We start from the raw sequence: 18,749 nt of genomic DNA, 5'->3' as shown, positions 1-18,749 counted from the left end.
AGGAGCAAATGAATGGCTTGTTCTTAACAACTGGTTTGCAAGCAGATGCCTGGACATGGGGCTCTGGTGCACTGTCAGCAAGGGGGCACTTGGGTCTGAAGAAGAGCTGAGCACACAATGAGGCTGGGCCTCTGGAGAAAGGTGCCTGGGAGCCCCTTTCTGGACTGTTGCCCCCTCCTAGGGGGCTGCCTATGGAGATGCTCATCCCAGCCCCCAAGGGCCCAACCTGCAAGCTCCTGAGCCCACTTCGTGGTGCCCCGCCCCCACTTGGCAGCTGACTTCTCAGCTGAGCTGTCTCGAGGCCAGGAAGCCGAGGGCTTGCTTCCCCCGCCACCTCCCACACCGGCCTTTTCTGAGGACTGGCCACCAGCCACCATGAAGGCTGACCCTCGCCGCCTCCTGGTCCTGCTCTTCTGGTCCCACCCGGAGTTCAGATGAAGGTAAGCAGTGCTCACCAGCAAGGCGCCTCCCCAGTAGAGAGGTCCAGCAGAGCTGCAGGCAGGGCCTGAGTGGTAGATCAGCAGGCCCAGCAGGGCAAAGTGGGCCCTGGAGCCCAGTGCGGGAGCAGTAAGTGCAGCTGCCACACAGTGGAGGGCAGACCCACGAAATGAAGTGAGGAAATAAGCCACCTACAAGAAGGTCGTTTAAGAGATATTTATTGAACTCTACTCGATGCAAGGCACTGCGCTAGATTCAGAAGGGGAGTGGCCACGAAGGGCCACCCTGTCTTCTGAGAGCTCACAATCTAGTGGGTGGGGAGGGGAGAAGCCAAGCCCACAAACAGCTCTAGTGCAAGGCTGAGCATAGTGAGTGCCATAAAACAAACAAGTTAACAAGATCAGGAAGGGACCAGAAAAGTGAGCCAACAAAACAAAATACGAACTAGGTGACAGAGCTAATGCTCCAGGGAATATGGCTGCAAGGGGAATTACAAGTAACAGAGTTCTCAGCCATCCCCACCAGATGGAATTGCTGGGAACACATAAAACACTTCCCTAACAGGGCGTAGGGTGGGCTGTGCCTTGACTCGTTATGCATTCAAATAGCAATGCTACCCTCAGACCATCTGTGGCCCAACTCGCTGAGACAAGAAGGCCATCACAGTGAACAGGTGTTCACGAGTCAGGTGGGACTAAGGCTGGGAGGAATGCCAGCCACGCAACTCTGCCCAAGTAGCAGCAAATGCTCTAGACAGGGTGCGATACGCAGACGCTCTCTGATGGTGACTTGAGTCATGGGGGTCCACAGTAAGGACACAGGGAAACCAAGACTGTAATGGCCAAGCTGCCTCTGGTCAGCTGAGCAGGAGTCCGCACATCTTCAACTGGTGCTGTCGCATGAGTTGACTCCCTCTTTCTCTCCAACACCAACGGGAACGTTCTTTCTCAGTGTCCTTGGTCACACTTCACGAGATCTGAAAGGCTAGCCCCTGGTTTCCAGCCAGGTCTGAGGACTGGCTGCTGCCCTTGGTTGGGCGTTTGCTTCTGGCTTAATTAACGTGGCCTGGAAGGCAGTGGAGAGGGAGCGGGGCGCCCATGGTACAGAACATGGCCGCGGGGCTGCGGGCAGGGCAGGCGCTAGGCCACCTCGAGTACAAAAACCAGCGGAATGCAGTACCACGGGAGAGACATGCCCGCTGTGGTCGGGCGGGGATTATTCCAGAAATACAAGAACAGGTGTAACACAACTAATCAACATTGTTAATTTCAATAAGCAGCAAAAATGGTAAACAATTACTTTCTTTTTAAAACTTCAGCAAATATTCAAAATTCTAATAAAATCAACTGAGGGTTTCTTTCTGAATATGACAAACGAAAGGATGGATTTCTGCCAGGAGCCAGCATTCTCTGTAAGCTGAGCCTCTTCACTGCCCTGGCTAGAGGAGCACATGTGATCAGGCGGAAAAAGCAATGAGGTAGATAGACAAATGCATAGGCAAGCACACACGAAGACAAATGCACAGGCAAGTACACACAAAAGAAAGCTGGGTCACGCTGTGCACCTGACATTGCCGTTCGCCCAGAGAATCTTAAGAAATCCGTCCCCCACCCCGATCACCAGGAACAAAAACGAATCCTGCAAAACTGCAAGACGCAAGTGAAAGCCACAGGCTGATGGCGTTTGGGTAGCAACCACCACGGAAAGCCATTCCGTCAATGCTGATGGAACAGACGTGCTCTTAGTGTTACCTCTTAAGAGAGGCTTAGAGAAAACTGCAGAACCCAAACGGAGGACAGTACAAGAGGCCAGGAAGGGGGATGGAGACGCTCCGCCCTGGCTGGGGAGCGTGCACAACAGAGCGAAGACGATGCTATGGTCCAAGTTAATCCTGTACCTAGACTTCAATAGGATCCTTCATCAAACCGGCAAATTAACAGCTCACGGTGCCAAACTTGCCCCCACTGGGATGGTGACATTCCTCACCATGACAGTTGTACAAAACACGCAACGATAGCTTGAAGAGAAAAAACGGATTGAGAAAAGGAGTGATTTCAGATAGAGATTCAAAATGACTGTAAAAACTAGGATCCAGAGCAAAAGGAATTACTATGTAGTTAAGTGCCGGTGCCTTCTCTCCAGCACTATCCTGGCCTGGTGGCCTTTCGAAAGAATCTTCTGGCCAAGGTCGCAGCGGTCATTGCCAGCCCTTGCTTCCCAGGGTAGGGGCCCAAGAAGCCCTCCTAAGATGTGCCTGCTGGAAAGTTCCGCCCCAAGCCTTTGCGGGCCCCCGAGAAGGTCCAGTTCCTCCACAGGCCCGTGAGTGGCCCTCCTGGGCTCAGCTGCTGGAAGTCACGTCAGCCTCTTGCTGTGGGCTGTGCCTGCCACCGAAGGGGTGAGCTTCCTTGCCCAGCCCTTGCAGCTATTCACCATGGCCGAGGCCGCTGGCAGTGACAGCTATAGCTCCTAGGCCACATGGGCCTCCAGAAGGGTGTGACTTCCCTCCAAACCCTTGCTTTACCACCCTTCTAGGTATGGCTGCTGGAAGTGACAGCCCAGGCCTGATGAGGTCAGCTTCCATCACTATGACATGCAGACCACCACAAGGGCATGGCTCCTCTCCAGGAAGTGACACCCAGACATGTGGGCAAGCTGCCCCCTAGGTGCCCAATGCAAAAGCCACCAAACCGACCTCTAAATTTTCAAGTCACTCGTTAGAACGGGACGGTGCACATGGCCACGTCAGTCAGGTGCATCTTCTTGTGTCTGCAGGTCTCTTGGGTGGTCCCTGGCTGGATCAGTCACTCAATCTATGCCAGGCACCGCCAATGCTCCCAGTAGCTGGCGGGACGGCTGGGCCGCTGCCAAGACTAGGCGTTGACCACCCCGCTGACCTAGGTGAGGTTAGGCCCTGGTGTTGGCTGCCAGCACTAGACTGATGAAAGGCCATAGAATGTTCTGGCCAATCCACGGTGGAAGTATCTCTAGTGCCTGAGTGGTCAGGTTGGACAGTCAAAGACCGCCCGCAACGTATACTGAGTCTATGTGTCGGATGAGGAACGAGCCTGCTTCTCCAGCCCATTCCCCCAGCCCACCCCACCGCGTAGCCTGCCTCCCAATTTGGCTGCTTCCCCTTGGTGGGGGGAGGGCAGCACTTTCAACCTTGAGTTTGTAATTAAAATTCCAGAGGAAAACGTCATATCTAACTACTGCAGTGATGAAGCAATTAAACTTACAATTTAAGCGACAAAGATGAATGTTCAAATACACTGAAATTAAAAAGCTCACACAACAAAACTGTAATCAAACTGTTACAAAGGGCAAAGCAATAGAAGTGAAAAAAAAAAAGAATCACCATAATTGATGTATAAAGAACTGCTCTATAAAGTCAATATATCCAAAGGTAACTTGATAACTAGTCAAAGGAGATGAACGTACAACTTGCATGCGAGACAACAGAAAAGGTCCTTCAGTCCTCACAGGAGAGGTCAGGGTTAGAAGAAAATGAGATAAGGCGTCAGGTTCTGGAGCTAATGACAGTGGGTGACCTGCACTGAGCGCTACCTCCCTGCCAGGTGCTTGTACGAGACCAGCGCTCTGTGGCACCAGCTGCCGGCCGCCCTTATGACCACTCTGGGGTAGGTACTGTGACCCCTCCGTGTGACAGAGCAGGAAACGGAGAGTGGAGAAAGCACCATCGAAGCCCGACAGACCAACGAGAGGCTCTGGTTCCCCTAATTCTCTCGGGAAGGAGGAGCCACCTTACACTCGAGTCCTTGAGAAGCCCCTCTCTCAACTACTTTATTTTGAACCAGAAAGTGCTGCGGGAGACCCATTAACCCGAAACCACCCTAATGAAATGCTGGTTTGGGATATGTATTTTTTTTTATAGGGGTCACCAGACTGAACCGGTTAATAAAGACGCAGAAGAAATTAGGACTATGACCTCACAGTGACAAGCCTTTTAAAGGTCACATTACAAAGCAACACCTTCGGTGCTTATGTTGTAGAGCTACAGAAGTGAAAAAACAAAACAACACAACCAACCAACGGTCCGAATGCCAAGTGAACATGTACCGACGGCTTGAGAGAAAATTTCCAGAGCGCCATCAGGCAGGCTGGCTATCGCCTCCATCTGAGCTGTTGGTCAGTCAGTCAGTCAGCTGGAGGGGGACCTGATGTACTTTGGAAATATCAGATGATGCAAAAGTGGCGCCCAGGTGAAGATAGCGAGGCCAAAACTGGACAGGAGGTGTTAGAATAAAATTATTTCACAAAACGGAGAGTGGGCAAAAAGGGCAGGTTTCTAAATTAATATATTATTTTATATCATATGTGACTTACAATATGTATGTATAACTAAATTAATAAATTAAATAGTATAAGATATTTGACCTTTGTATTTACATCCCTCACAATTTATAAATTCAAGTAGGCCACAAAAAGGCAGGGTGATCTTCTCTTTGGGAAACAAAGGGGATCACATTCGATCGGAGTCGCCTTCCGCTCGGAGCAGATGACCTCTGGCCCCGCCACAACCCGTGACCCTCTCGGATTCGAGGTGTGCACGTCTCAACACCTGGAAGGCCCTTTGTGCCAGTGAAACTAGCCAAAATAACTTAAAATGGTCAAAGCTACTTTTGATGGGCGTCATAGGAAACACGGACACTTAGAAATTGCTGGTGGCAGTAGAAACTGGTTTCAACCTTTCTGACAAGAAAATATAGAAGCGCTACAAAACCGTTCATCTCCTTTGACTTGGCCGCTCGGAGGCCCCCCTCACAGCCCAGCTACTGGCGGTGAGTGGGCTGGTGCTTGTGCAGGGCAGAGCGCCGCTTGAACACGCGGCCGCACTCGCTGCACTCGCAGCGCCGCGCCCCGCTGTGGATCCTGCGGTGGCGGCTCAGGCCGGAGCTCCTCCGGAAGGCCTTGCCGCACCGGTCGCACTCGTAGGGCTTCAGTCCGCTGTGGATCCGCCGGTGCTTGATGAGGTCGGAGGGCCCCCGGAAGGCCTTGCCGCAGTCGCCGCACGCGTAGGGCCGCTCGCCGGTGTGAATGCGCTGATGCTCCAGGAGGCTGGAGCTCTGCCGGAAGGCCTTGCCACACTGGCCACACTCGTAGGGCTTCTCGCCGGTGTGGATGCGCCGGTGCTTGGTGAGCTCAGAGCTGCGGCGGAAGAGCTTGCCACAGTGCGGGCACCCGTAGGGCTTGGCCCCGCTGTGGATGCGCTGGTGCTCGGCCAGGCCACTGACCCCACGGAAGGACTTGCCGCAGTCGTCGCAGTCGAAGGGCAGGTGGCCTGTGTGCGTGCGCTGGTGCTTGAGGAACTCCTGGCGGTCCAGGAAATTCACGCTGCACGCCTCGCAGGCGAACGGCTTCTCGGAGGCGTGAAGCTTCTGGTGCTGGGACAGCTGGGTGTTCACCTTGAAGGAGCGCCCGCATTCCTCACAATCGAAGGGCCTCTCTCGGCTGTGCACCCTCAGGTGCTGACTGAGGCCTGCGTTTTTCTTAAACCGCTTCCCACATTCCTCGCATTCAAAGGGCTTTGCCTCCTTCTCCATCTGCTCCCTCTTCTCCACAGCATCTTCAAGGGCCTGGCTGGGGCCAGGCCGAGGCTCCGCAGCCACGTGGCTCTTCCTGTGCTCCTTGAACTCGGTGATGCCCCGAAAGACCTTCCCGCACTCTCGGCACTCCCAGACCGTCTCCTCACTGTGGATTCTTTGGTGCTGGACAAGGAGGACTTTCAGCCGAAAGCTGTCCCCACACTCTTTACATGCAAAATGATGCTCTAGAGGCAGATTCTGGGGGCTCCCTAACCTCCCCTCTGTGTCCCTATTCTGTCTGACCTCAGGGCTAGGGTCACCGGCCCTGGGTGAGCTGGTGGACGCCATCTCGTGGGGCTGGGCGTTCTCACCCACTGTCTCGTGTTGAGTCACAGAGATGTTTTCTGAAATGAGAAAGGCAAGACATGCTGGTCTACAAAGGGAGAGAGAGGAGCTTCCTTGATTCTCCTCTGCCATGAGGCTTTTCCTCCCGAGACTGTAACTGAGCAGGGGCCTGGGCCTGGCAGCCACCAGAGCGGGATGGCTGGTGCCCGTCTGACCAGGAGCTGGGGATCACAGAGAGAAGAGGCAGAACTGCCTGACCACTGGACACCCCCTCCCTAAAAAGTGATCCTGAGAAGATTCCTCCTTCTGTGAGTAAAGAACAGCCCCCAGCTCTCACCTGAAGCCCCCAACTGCTCAGCTGGGCCTCCCCTGATTTCCTCATATATATATATACACACACACATATTTTTTGGTTTTTTCTCACTCACCGGAATGCTTAGCTTGACCCGCGATGAGAGATGGGTCTGAGACCAACAGTACTTGTCCTTGCACCTGGCGAGGGACTAAGGCAGGATTCAAACCAGGAACTCCTGCTCGTGCAGAAAGACACGTGTTAGGGAAGTAGCCAGAGATGACGTCATAACCTCATACTCTTCCCAGGCTCCCTCCTAAAGAACCCATATCCCACAGTGCAGACCTGACAACAGTAAATGGAAATCAAATGCCTGTGCAATTTACATAATTCATGTTTAAAAAAAAAAAAAGCATTCTAACTTATAGTAGCGTGCTCTCGTTTCTTTCCCAGCAGTGAATGCACCTTTTTTCGGTGCCCTCTCCTCCTAGACGCTGGTGGTGACAGGCCCTTTGTATTTCCCACAACCCATCCCCTAGGGCCCAGGTGCTCCTCATCCCACTCCCAGCCACTCAGGACCAAGAAGTTGGTGTTGAATGTGGCAAAGGGGCAGCACCCTTACCCACGGAGGTCACGTTCCCAAAGTATTCCAGCGTCCTCTGCTCACGGTCCAGCCTCAACCACTCCCCTTCTGTGAGGTATTGTTCCACACCATCAAATGGAACGGAACCCTGAAAGAATTCCCAAGGATAATCAGTCCCTCCGTTTATTCTAGCAAGAGGCGGGGCAGTGCCACGAGCACCAAGGACAAGAGGCAAGGGCCTGGTATGGGTGCGTGTGGCTAACACAGAACTCTAACCACAAGCCTCAAGAAGTCCTAGAAAGCAAACCCGACAAAGCGCCAGGAGACCTGGGCAGCAGCCCTGGCCTCCCACTGCCTTCCCACAGGCCCTCAGCTCGATCACTTTCCTGGCCTGAAGCTCTACTCCCCACCTGTACGATGGGGACAACAAGCCCAGCAGGCATCCATTCCTTGGCAGACTCCAGAGAGAAGCAGAGGGAGGGAGGGAGAGAGGGAGGGAGGGCAGCAGCTGAGGCTCAGGCCCTGCCACGTGTCATGCTGGGATCAGAGGCTGAGGCCAGAATCAGGGAGCAGTGACGGAATCCCAAACAAGGCAGAGGGAAGCTCACCTGGGCCTCCAGCATCTCAAGAGGGACTGCCAGGACCTGTTCTCCCGGGGCTCCATCCTGGGGAAGGGCAAGACCTTGGGGAGCAGGCGGCGCTAAGGAGAGTGAAAAGAGCCGTGAGTGACAGCAGCCCTGTTTCTGGGTCCCCGGGATAAGTCTGGGACTTTCCTTCTCCCTGTTTTTAAGTCTTGTTGAGTCTTCTCTCCTGCTGTGGCTGAAGTGACCAGCCAGAGCACAGGTATGCCTAAGAAAACATACCCCAAATACTGGCAGCGAGTTACTAAAGGCAGGCCGGAGGGAAACAAGACAAAGGCGTGGCAGCCCAGGCAGAGCCGGGAGAAGACAGGCACAGACAGGAGAGCCATCAGGGGTGGTGGATTGGCTCTCAGAGACAGACCAATCCCAGTCCTCTTTCTAGCTAGAAACCTCAGAGTTCAATGCTCACATTGCTCAGGAGGGAAGCAACCCAAAACTAATATCAGAAAAAATAACTAGGAAATGAGAGAGCCGCCCCAACTCAGTAGAGGCAACAAGAAACTGATCAAGTCGCTGGAGGGGAGAGCAGCAACAAAGAGCCAGAGTCACGGCTTCCTAGCCCAGTGCTCAGGTGCTTAAAGGCCACACGCCACCAAAGCACGTAGCCAGGGGAAAGGGAGAGATTTGCAGACAAGAACATTTCTCTTACACAGCTGACAAAACGAGAAGTTGAACAAAAATGATTCTTCTAAAAGCTTACAGCTGGGAAAATTAGCTACAAAGAAAAGACCTTCAAAACTAAGTTGCTAAATAAAAGATCTGAACAATACGTACACATTCCTTCCAAACTGCAAAACAGATGAGATATCAAAAGATCCTAGCAGAGACAAGTGTACCACAGACCTCCCGTTTCAGTGAGCTCAAAGGAACAGGAACACAGTGACCACTGCCCTGGGGCGAAGTCACTTCGATTCAATTCATAATTAAATGAAAAGAGAGCATTTTTACACCAATTCAAGGACTGCACAACCCAGATACTCCAGAATGACTTTTCCATAGGATTAAAGACGTTATGTTAAAATAAATGGCCAGAGACTGTCACTTCTGGCCGCAGTGGAATAACAAGGAATGGACTTAACGTCCTGCCGTAAACGAGTAGAACTGGTACAAGATGGATAAAACAACAGTTTCCAGACATGAGATAGCAAGATCTCTGAGAAAAGAGACACAAATGAGGTGAGACCTGTAATCATGCCAGCTCTCTGCCTGGAAGCAGTTTCCAGATAGAGAGTGTAGGAAAGGGGAGCCCAAACACATCTCATGATTTCCCCAAGATGAGGAGACCCAGATCAGCAGTCAAGTGAGCCTCAGACAGCTGAGCTCCAGAAAGGAGGAAATTATGCAGAAAAAAAGACTGCCATAAAATCTGCATCGGGCTCCCCTTTTCCTGACTATTAAATCATGCACATATAGAGTGTAACTCCAAAAGGGCAGGAGAAGAACGATCAGGAAGCTGCAAGCTAAACAATTTCCAAGAACACACAAACGTTTGTGAGAAGTTCAAGGTCAGATCAATCAGTGTAGAGTGTTCTCAGTGAGCACCTGGAGTATTCGGTAGAGAATCCAGAGGGGTCATGCCTTAGCAGCAGGGCTGATCTATCCCTGGAACCAACAATACGTAAGACATGTACTAGAAAAGCTTAAAACTAGGCCTCAAAGGATCAAAAACCAAAACCAACCCCATGACCGTTAAGTCAATTCTGACCCATAGCGACCCCATAGGACAGAGTACAACTGCCCCACAGGGTTTCAAAGGCGCAGCTGGTGGAGCTAAACTGCTGACCGAGTTTCTGGTTAGCAGCCGTATCACTTAACCACTGTGCCACCAGGGCTCCTCAAAGACTCAAGCTGATCCACAAATAACTACCTCCCAAAACAAAGTCCAACATGCTTCAAAGAGAGACAACAAAATCCAGACACTCAGCCACATAACATTTACAATGTCCGACACCTCATCAAAAATTACTGGACTGCCGAGAAGCAGGAAAATGTGACCCACAGCAAGGAGAAAAATCAGTCAACAAAAACAGACCCAGACGTGGCCGATGATAGAAGTAACAAACAAGGATAACAGCTAGTTTAACTATATACACGTGTTTAAAGAAAAACAAGAAAATGACAAGCAAAATGAAAAATAACAACCGATAGCAAGATCAAAACACAAAGACACATCAAAATCTGACTGCTGAAAACCAGTGATAAAAAGAAAATCTTAAAGTAGTCAGAGATAAAAAAGATATTACATAGATAGAAATAAAGATAATAACTGCTAACTTTTTATCAGAAAATACGTAAGCCAGAAAACAACTGAATAACATTGCTGAAGTGCTAAAAAAACCGAAACTGCCAACCTACAATTCTATATTCAGGAAAAGTGTCCTTAGAAAATGCAGGCAAAATAAAAACTTTTGCAGACATACAAAAGCTGAGAGAATCTGTCACCAAGAGACCCGCACTACAAGAAATATTAAGGGAAGTTCTTTGGGTGGAAGGAAAACGATACCAGATGGAAACGTGGATCTACACAAAGGAATAAAGCATACCAGAAATGGTAAATATATGGGGACGTATTCTTTTTTCGTTTTTATAAAATACTTTTACTCCTTAATTTTTAATTCTTAAAAAAATAATTGCCTGGTGCTCGCTTCGGCAGCACATATACTAAAATTGGAACGATACAGAGATTAGCACGGCCCCTGCGCAAGGATGACACGCAAACTCGTGAACCATTCCATATTTTTACTGGACTAAGCCAAAAGCAGAGAAGCTTCCTGAATAAACTGAATGCTTCAAAGGCCAGCATAGCAGGGGCAGGGCTCTGGGGACCATGGTTTCAGGGGACATCTAAGTCAATTGGCATATTAAAATCTATTAAGAAAACATTCTGCATCCCACTTTGAAGAGTGGCGTCTGGGGTCTTAAACACTAGCAAGCGGCCATCTAAAATGCATCAATTGGTCTCAACCCACCTGGATCAAAGGAGAATGAAGAACACCAAGGACACAAGGTAATTACAAGCCCATGAGACAGAAAGGGCCACATAAACCAGAGACTACATCATCCTGAGACCAGAAGAACTAGATGGTGCCCAGCTACGACCGATGACAGCCCTGACAGGGAACACAACAGAGAACCCCTGAGGAAGCAGGAGAGCAGTGGGATGCAGACCCCAAATTCTCATAAAAAGACCAGACTTGATGGTCTGACTGAGACTAGAAGGACCCCGGTGGTCATGGCCCCCAGCCCTTCTGTTGGCCCAGGACAGGAACCATTCCTGAAGCCAACTCTTCAGACATGGATTGGACTGGACAATGGGTTGGAGAGGGATGCTGGTGAGGAGTGAGCTTCTTGGATCAGGTGGACACTTGAGACTATGTTGGCATCTCCTGCCTGGAGGGGAGATGAGAGGGTAGAGGGGGTTAGAAGCTGGCGAAATGGACACGGAAAGAGAGAGTGGAGGGAGGCAGCAGGCTGTCTCATTAGGGGGAGAGCAACTGGGAGTACGTAGCAAGGTGTATGTAAGTTTTTGTGTGAGAGACTGACTTGATTTGTAAACTTTCACTTAAAGCACAATAAAAAATTTTTTAAAAATTGCCTGTTAAGCAAAAATTATAACAAGGTAGTGTGGGGTTTATAACACATGTAGAAGTAAAACATACGGCAATAGTTGGGAGAATGGAACTATACTGCTATAAGGTTCTTATATTCAGGCCCCATCCCAGACCTAGTAAATCAGAAATTTTGTCAGTGGAGTCCAGCAATCTGTGCTTTAACTGACCCTCCAAGAGACTCTGATGCACACTAATAACCCAGTAGTGGGGATAAAATGCAATACCAAAAAATACTTCATCCAAAAGAAAAGTAAAGAAAAATATGAACAGAGGCAACAAATGGAAAACAAAAAGAAAGATGACAAACAAACCCAACCATATATATAATTAAGTTAAATGCAAATGGACTCAGCATTCCAATTAAAAGGCATAGGTTGTCAACCTCTATTAAAAAATACAAACTCAATTATATGCTGAGAGAAAACTTTAAATATAAAGGCGTTACAATATAAAGACACACATTAAGAGTAAAAGGATGGAAAATGACATTCTGTAAAAAGGCCTGACAGGAAATAATCTCAATGCTATAAGAAGAGGGGTGAATGATGAATGTGGCTCAGGGCTCTGGACCCACACCACTGAGGAGTCCCAGGATTCAGGGCAGGGAGAAAATTGGGGGGCTTAAAGATAAAACTAGCAGGTGGCCATTGGAGGATGACATACAGCAGATTATGAAAATGCAAATCCTTCGTAGACAATGTAGAGAGACAGAGTAAACTCTGGATTGAACACCCAAAGAGGTAGGAGAAGGGGAGAAAGCAGCTAGGTATATATTTCTATCTTAGGAATACAATAAATAAATAAATAAACAAAACAGACTTGTAACTAAAACACACACACACACATATACACACCCCTACCCCAATGGGAATCACACTGGGTTAGAATCAAGGTCCTTTTAGATGAATTTCTGTAGTAATCAGAAAAGAACAAGAATTTAAAAAAATTTTAGTAAACTCTGGATAAGAAAGATACTCAGTATGAAAGAGGACAAGGGCTGAGTCCAAGAAGGAAATGGAACTTGGCCCTTGAAACTGGGCAATGCTGGGTGGGTGAACCTTGGCTGGCAAGGGTCAGAAGAACAGCACTTCCTGAGATGTCCACGTGGGAAAGGAAGTACTGGGTGACAACCAGAAAGATGGGATTGTGACTTCCTGGGCTCTTCCCCACGATGGGTGTGGGCAGAAGGCCTCATGAGGCCCCAAAGTCCATCTGAGTCTCTATGTCCATCTTTAACCGGCTGTCACACACAGGTGCTTCCCCAGTGTGTGAGCTACTCCCCAGGCACTCAGTAGCCAAGCCCTCTGTGTGCCCCGGGGCAGGGCCTCCCTCAGGCCAGTGGCATTCTTCCTGGTAAACATCTGATGTCTGGTTTGACTTTGATTTCCAATAAAAAAAACAAACTGGTCATGTGTTATGTACATAATTCATTTTTTAAAATTCACTTCCAACTGAACATTAATGTTTTGCTACCAAGTGGAATGGAAAAGAAAACATTATATATTGACCTTCAGAAATGTGGACCTCTTCTCACTGTCCTGAGGTCTGAACCCAACCCCTGGCCCTGGCCCAGCCCACCCAGCTCATATCCCACCCCTGGAACCTCAGTGCCACACTGGCCTTCAATCAGTCCTAGATATGCCAAGGCTGTGAACTGCCTACACCTTCGACTCCAATGCCACCTTCTCCAAATCATGTCCACATTTCAGCTGCATTAAAGAGTTTCCACATGACACCTTCACTCCCTAAAACTTATCCTGTGAAAATAGACTCTCCAGAGGAGAAATGTCAGCCTCACCAGGACAGGGGCCTTTTCTTTCTTGGTCACACCAAATCCCCAGTGTCTGCAGCAGCTCCTGGCCCCAAGAGGGCACTGGATAAATTGTGGGTCGACTGCATCGATGTGTAGGGGGAGGGGAGCATTAAATGGAGGGAGCTTACACTCATTGAAAGCCTACTACAGGCTTGGTGCTGTGCCTCTCCCTTCACATATTTTAATTACCACAACCTATGGTTTTTTTTTTATGGTTATTACCAAGGAGCCCTGGTGGCACAGTGGTTAAGCACCTGGCTGTTAACCAAAAGGTCAGAGGTTCAAATCCACCTGCCACTACATGGTAGAAAGATGTGGCAGTCTTCTTCCATAAAGATTACAGCCTTGGAAACCCTACGTAGCAGTTCTACTCTGACCTACAGTGTCACTATAAGTGGGAATCGACTCCATGGCCATGGGTTATAGCTATTACCACCTCCATTTCACAGAGAAGGAAACCGGGGATGCAAGACATTAAGTACTGTGCTTAAGGTCCAGCTCCCAATCTTTGAGACTGTTTAGGCCACACCAGAGAAGAGAGAAATAATATGCAACTCCTTAATACCCAGCCATGTCCGGGGACAGGCTAGTAGTGAGTGTGGCAGCCTAATGATACACATGCGCGTTTAGGGGCTGGTTTTAAATCATGCTATGAACATGCTATCACAAGCCATCACTGTCAATGGAAATACACACTCACATACAGTCCTTCCATGCCAGCCAGCCAGTTTAATCGAGCAAACCCGACTCATGTGTTTTTCCTTAGTTGGCATGATTAACTGTTGAAATCCCAGAGCCACAATCTGCGAGTGAACTGTGAATTATCCTTTCCTGAGTGTGGACGGGAGTGGCCCTTCTTGGACCAAGGCAGCCCAGGGGACTTCACCCATGAGCACCTTAGCTCTTGGTAGTAGTGTGATCACCACCCACACGGTCACAGAGCCCATGGGTACGGAGAGGTTGTCATAAAAACGGGAGGATACGGTGAGCCCAATTTCAAAGGAGGCTAAACTCCACATGATACCAAGGGTGTAGGGTAAAAAAAGCTGTAAAGTGAAGGAAAACGATAAAAAAAAAAAAAAAAAAGACAGTACACACTAATCCCCAGTGCAGTTAAAAATGGAACACTCATTAACCCTGGACTCGGTAAACTCATTTAGATTCCGTGTTTCACAACTTCTGTACTTTACAATGGGGAGACTGATCCGGAGAAGACGCTGGACACTGGCCCAAAAGGGATACACTTGTGTCCACTGCCTTCCAAGGTCAAAGCAATTCCGGGCAGAACACGAAAGCCAGTGGAGTGCACCCGATGGACAGAGAGTAGTGCTGTCCTTGAACAGGAGGCACTTTCAGCAGCCACAGAAAAGCATGCGCCGAATCACGGAAGGGGCCCTCCTGTGTGCAACTATGAGATGAAGCTCAGAGAAACAGCATGGCCAAAAAGGCCCCCGGCTCCTAATCTTCGTGTAAAGAATAGGTCACACCTGGCATGAAGAGTCCTCCTCCTTCAAAAAGGCTCTGAAGTATATTTAGACCATGAACTCCTAGAGAGCAAAGGCCCTTCGGATGCGACTGTGGAGCCCATACTGACCCGAGCCCAGTGCCATGTGTTGAGTACATATCTATCGCTGGAATAGAAGGAAAACAATCACGCAAATCTCGACCCGCTGCCTGACAATTTAAAAAATGCTCTCTAAAAAAATGAAAGCTCATCTCAATGTCTTCCTAATGTGGCTTCAAATCACAATTGAAATTTTGAGCAACTTATTTAAATCTAATTTACTGTATGAAATGAGAAACTCTGGCATTAAGAGAACAAAAATAATCATTTTGATTTGATCTGAAAGAACGGAGATTAAGAGTTGAAATCAACCTAGACAAAAACCAGCTCATGTCACAAAAAATGCTGAATGATTAAATGTCCTCTGGTTGCCTCTGAGCTGAGGACAACCTCAGGAATGTTGGGCAATGAAGGTAACTTTTCAGTCTAAATGATCTGCACTTGACCGATGGCACAGCACAAAGAGCCAAGCATCCTCCTCAGCCAGGCCTTCCCTGGGCAGGGGGAGTGAGGCAGCAAGGCCATCCAGACTAGATGCATCCAGCAGCCTTCAAGAGCCGAGCTCCTGGGTTCAGAACAGATCGCCAGGTAAGAAGTGAGGAGAGAGCTCAAGAGACCATGTGACACTGTAGAAATGGGCAACAGCAGATTCCAAGGGGTGTGAGAAGCACTTGGACTTCCCTGACTATCTAAACAAGGACGCATAGCAGGATCTCTTCAGGTCCCAAAGCTAGAGTTCACTCAGAAGACAACAGGCGGCTTGTGGTGTACAGTTCGGTTCTGGGCCAGGGCATGAAGGCCATGCAGGCTCTCTTTATGGGATCCCATTCGCAAGAGACCTCGCTCTTTAACATCTGAACCAGATGGGTGTCTTTGGCCCCCTCCCCTATCCCAATGATTACTTAGATTACCCATTCTCCTTATTGGGTATCTTCTCTTCCTCACGTCATATAGCTTGCTTGAGAGAACTGTCCTTGGGTAAAGACAGTCCAGTAACACCATTGTATAAAAAAAAGGAAGTGCTTGTACCCTACTCACGGGGCCTTCTGAGAGCCTAGCAGCAGACATGATCTGTGAATACACAGACTTACCCAAGAGAGACACACAGGGATGACTCATAGTGTCACAGAACAATTCCCAGTTGTTCGTTCCGCAGGTATAGCCTCACCTGTGGGATTGAAATAACTTGGGTGAACAAAAGCAAATCTGCGAGCACCTTCCAGGAAGGTGTTTCTGTGTAGTGAGCGCTAAACCAGGAATGTGTGCAGGAAGCACAGGCTGCAGGACTGAACACGTGGTCAAGGTCCGCAATCCCCCCCCCCCCCCAGCCACAAGCACAGAACAGCTGCACCACTCCCCCCGCCCCCCCTCAGCTGGAGATGGTTCTGGCCTTTGTGTTTCCTTAGACCTTCGGGGCCAGGACGTGGACGTAAAGGCCCCATTCAGGTCCAGCATATACTGTCTAAGCATGCCGTTACTAGAAGTGGTAGAATCCTGAAGGGCTCAAAGAGGGTGCTGCACCAGGAAAGCCTGTTTCTCACGGATATTTGTGTCGTGTCTGTGTGTGTCTTTTTCCAAGTGTGTGTGGGTGGGAATACATCTGTTTTTGTCTTTCCCGCTTTTCCTCTCTCGCTTGGCCTGGACACCTGTTTCTCTGTGTTTTGGTTTCCATCTTCTTTCTTTTCTATAAAAAGCCATAAGGTAGACCAGAAGGGGATTTTGTAGTGTTTGTTGTACTTAACTGAAGAAAAGTTTATGTTCTCCTTTCTCAAGACATGCGGCATCTTACTCAAAATCAAAATACAGCGTTAAGTAGTGCTTCATTTAGGTTACAAGACCCTGAATATAAAGGATTCTAAATGGGGCAGCAGGGGTGCTATGTAAATCCTGGGCCATCGAGGAGCCCAGGCAGCTGAGGGATCAGTAGGTTAGAAACCAGGGTACCAGGTATGGGGTGAGACCAAGAAATCGGCATTTTCCAACAGGCACCCAGGGGATTCTATATGGAGGGGGGCTTATTTCCACTGGGCCTGTCCAGAATCTGGAGACTCCTTCTCCCTAGTTCTCATCAGGCTGAGCCTGGCCCATAAGCCTCTGGAAATGGGAGCCCCTCTGAGTCCCTGCTGAGGGCCAGGCTTTCAAGTACGGAATTCACACTGTAGCAGATATTTCAAGAGGCCCCTCACCCACAGAAGGCGGGGAAAACAGTCTCCACAGGATTCTAAACATGGATACAGTAACTTTTTTTGTACCGTATGGTGCCAGGCACTGTGCAAGTTTCTACTGTAGGGCCCAATGCGGGGGATGAGAGGAGGTACCATTAGTATGGGGTGGGGGGTGGGGTTCCACCAATCCCATTTGAAAAGCTCTGGTAAAGGAAAATTCTAGAGACTGAGGTTGAAGAGGAAATGTTTCACTGACCAGACTGGGGGGAGGGGGGGAACCGTGGCTAGGCCGGGCCAAGGCGGGCTGGAGGGCTTCAGTTGGAACAGGGTGGGACCTCTGGGATGAAGGCCAGGAGTGGGGGGTGCTGAAAAGAGACCGTTGGCTTTGGATGGCAGGCGAATGGGGGGGTAGGAAAAAACATGTAATTAATCACCCAAATATAGACTGGAGGAGGCGGTCAAGGAGCTTACAGGGGGGGCGCTGTAGCTAGAAAGGGTAGCCCCCCAAGCGAGCCATAGAAAACGAGCCGTCCAGACGGAAGGTCTTGAGCTCGGCTTCAGCCAGCATGGATTGCTCCCCTCAACACAGCTCTCGGGCCCTAGGCCACCCCCCATCCTCCCTGCCAAGCTGAGACTCGGCCCCTCCCCCAGACTCTCCCCGATCACCCCCTCCTCCTCGGCCTCCAAAGTGCTTGGGGTGGGGGTCCCTTCCCTCAGACCCTGACTGGCTCCCGCTCCCCCTCCCAGCGTCCCCCGGAAAACTGGGTAGGCCCCGGCACGTCCTGACTCTCGCTCCTACTGCCCCTCCCCGCGGGGGGTCTTGGTGCCTCGACGCCCCACCCCAGGGCCGAGCAGCAGCTCCCGGCGGGCCCAGAGTACCCCGGGCTGCCGGCTCTGCCCGCCGCACCCGCTCCGCTGACCCGCGCGCTCCCTCGCGTCTCCCACGGGCTCCTCCCGCGGCCCGTGGCCGAACGCTCACCCCGGCAGCAACCGCTCCGGCGGCCCACGCGCTCCTCCCGCGGCCCGCACGCCCCAGTGGCCGCGCTCACCCCAGCCGCCGGGGCACCGCCCACGGCCCACGGTCCTCGGCCCTCGGCGGAGCGGAGGCGCGGCCCAGCAGGCCCGGCGTGGCAGGAAGCGCCCGGAGCTCCTGTACGGCCGCCAGCCCAGCAGCCCTGGCGCGTTTCCGGAGCCTCTGGCGCCGCCGGGGATAAGGGGGGAGCGAGACTCCGCCCCGGCCCCGCCCATCCTGCGGGCCCCGATTGGCCAGGAAAGGGGGCGGGGCAAGGAGGAGGGTCAGGCGGGGCCACCGGGGAGCCGAGCGCGCGGCCGGAAGGAAGCTCGGGAGGAGGGGGGGAGGACGCAAGGAATGTACGAGTGAATGAATGAGTGAGCCCGCGGCCAGCCAACGAAGGAAAGAACGAATACTGAAAAGAACCCCTCCCCTTTGGGTGCCGTGAGGGAACGAGATCCGAGGGCGATGAAAGCCACCCCGCCACTTGAGGGCTCAAATTTCCTCGCAAAGTTGGTGGCCTTGACTCTGCCAGGCCCAGCCCTGCCCTCGGGGTGCAAGCTTTCGCTACCCAGAGCTCCAGAGACGATCTGTGTGCCCGCGTGTGTGTATTGAGGACCCGCCATAAGCTAGCAAACACATGCGTTCATTTCAAAATAGCAGGTCATACTATGAAGCAAAAACAACAGGATCCTTGGATCCTGGGGGTGTAGCAAGCAGATGCGAGCCAGTTGTACAGGAA

The 18,749-nt window shown here is 50.6% G+C and overlaps 1 protein-coding gene and 1 non-coding gene across 6 annotated transcripts; one reads left to right on the top strand and one right to left on the bottom strand.

Annotated features, from left to right (window-relative positions):
* Positions 1-640: 640 nt before the first annotated feature.
* ZNF275 (zinc finger protein 275) lies at positions 641-18,162 on the bottom strand. 5 transcript variants are annotated; one of them, XM_064277728.1, is made up of 7 exons: positions 18,045-18,130; positions 17,252-17,360; positions 15,922-15,998; positions 7,810-7,901; positions 7,241-7,349; positions 6,755-6,856; positions 641-6,385 (listed from the first exon to the last, which is right to left on the bottom strand). In XM_064277728.1, exons 3-7 carry the CDS (start codon positions 15,947-15,949, stop codon positions 5,229-5,231), a joined length of 1,488 nt encoding a protein of 495 aa, XP_064133798.1. In that variant the 5' UTR covers positions 15,950-15,998; positions 17,252-17,360; positions 18,045-18,130; the 3' UTR covers positions 641-5,228. The 5 variants fall into 5 exon arrangements, with proteins under 5 accessions (XP_064133798.1, XP_064133799.1, XP_064133800.1 ...); XM_064277729.1 differs by lacking the exon at positions 18,045-18,130 and adding an exon at positions 17,975-18,043; XM_064277730.1 differs by lacking the exon at positions 17,252-17,360 and having other exon boundaries at positions 18,045-18,162.
* On the top strand, positions 10,480-10,583 carry LOC111748454 (U6 spliceosomal RNA). The gene has a single exon (XR_002784171.1). It is a non-coding gene; the product is annotated as a U6 spliceosomal RNA (small nuclear RNA).
* Positions 18,163-18,749: the final 587 nt, after the last annotated feature.

The sequence above is a fragment of the Loxodonta africana genome, chromosome X (genome assembly GCF_030014295.1).
Source record: "Loxodonta africana isolate mLoxAfr1 chromosome X, mLoxAfr1.hap2, whole genome shotgun sequence".
Taxonomy (NCBI): Eukaryota; Metazoa; Chordata; class Mammalia; order Proboscidea; family Elephantidae; genus Loxodonta; species Loxodonta africana.
This window is presented reverse-complemented; position numbering and strand designations above follow the sequence as displayed.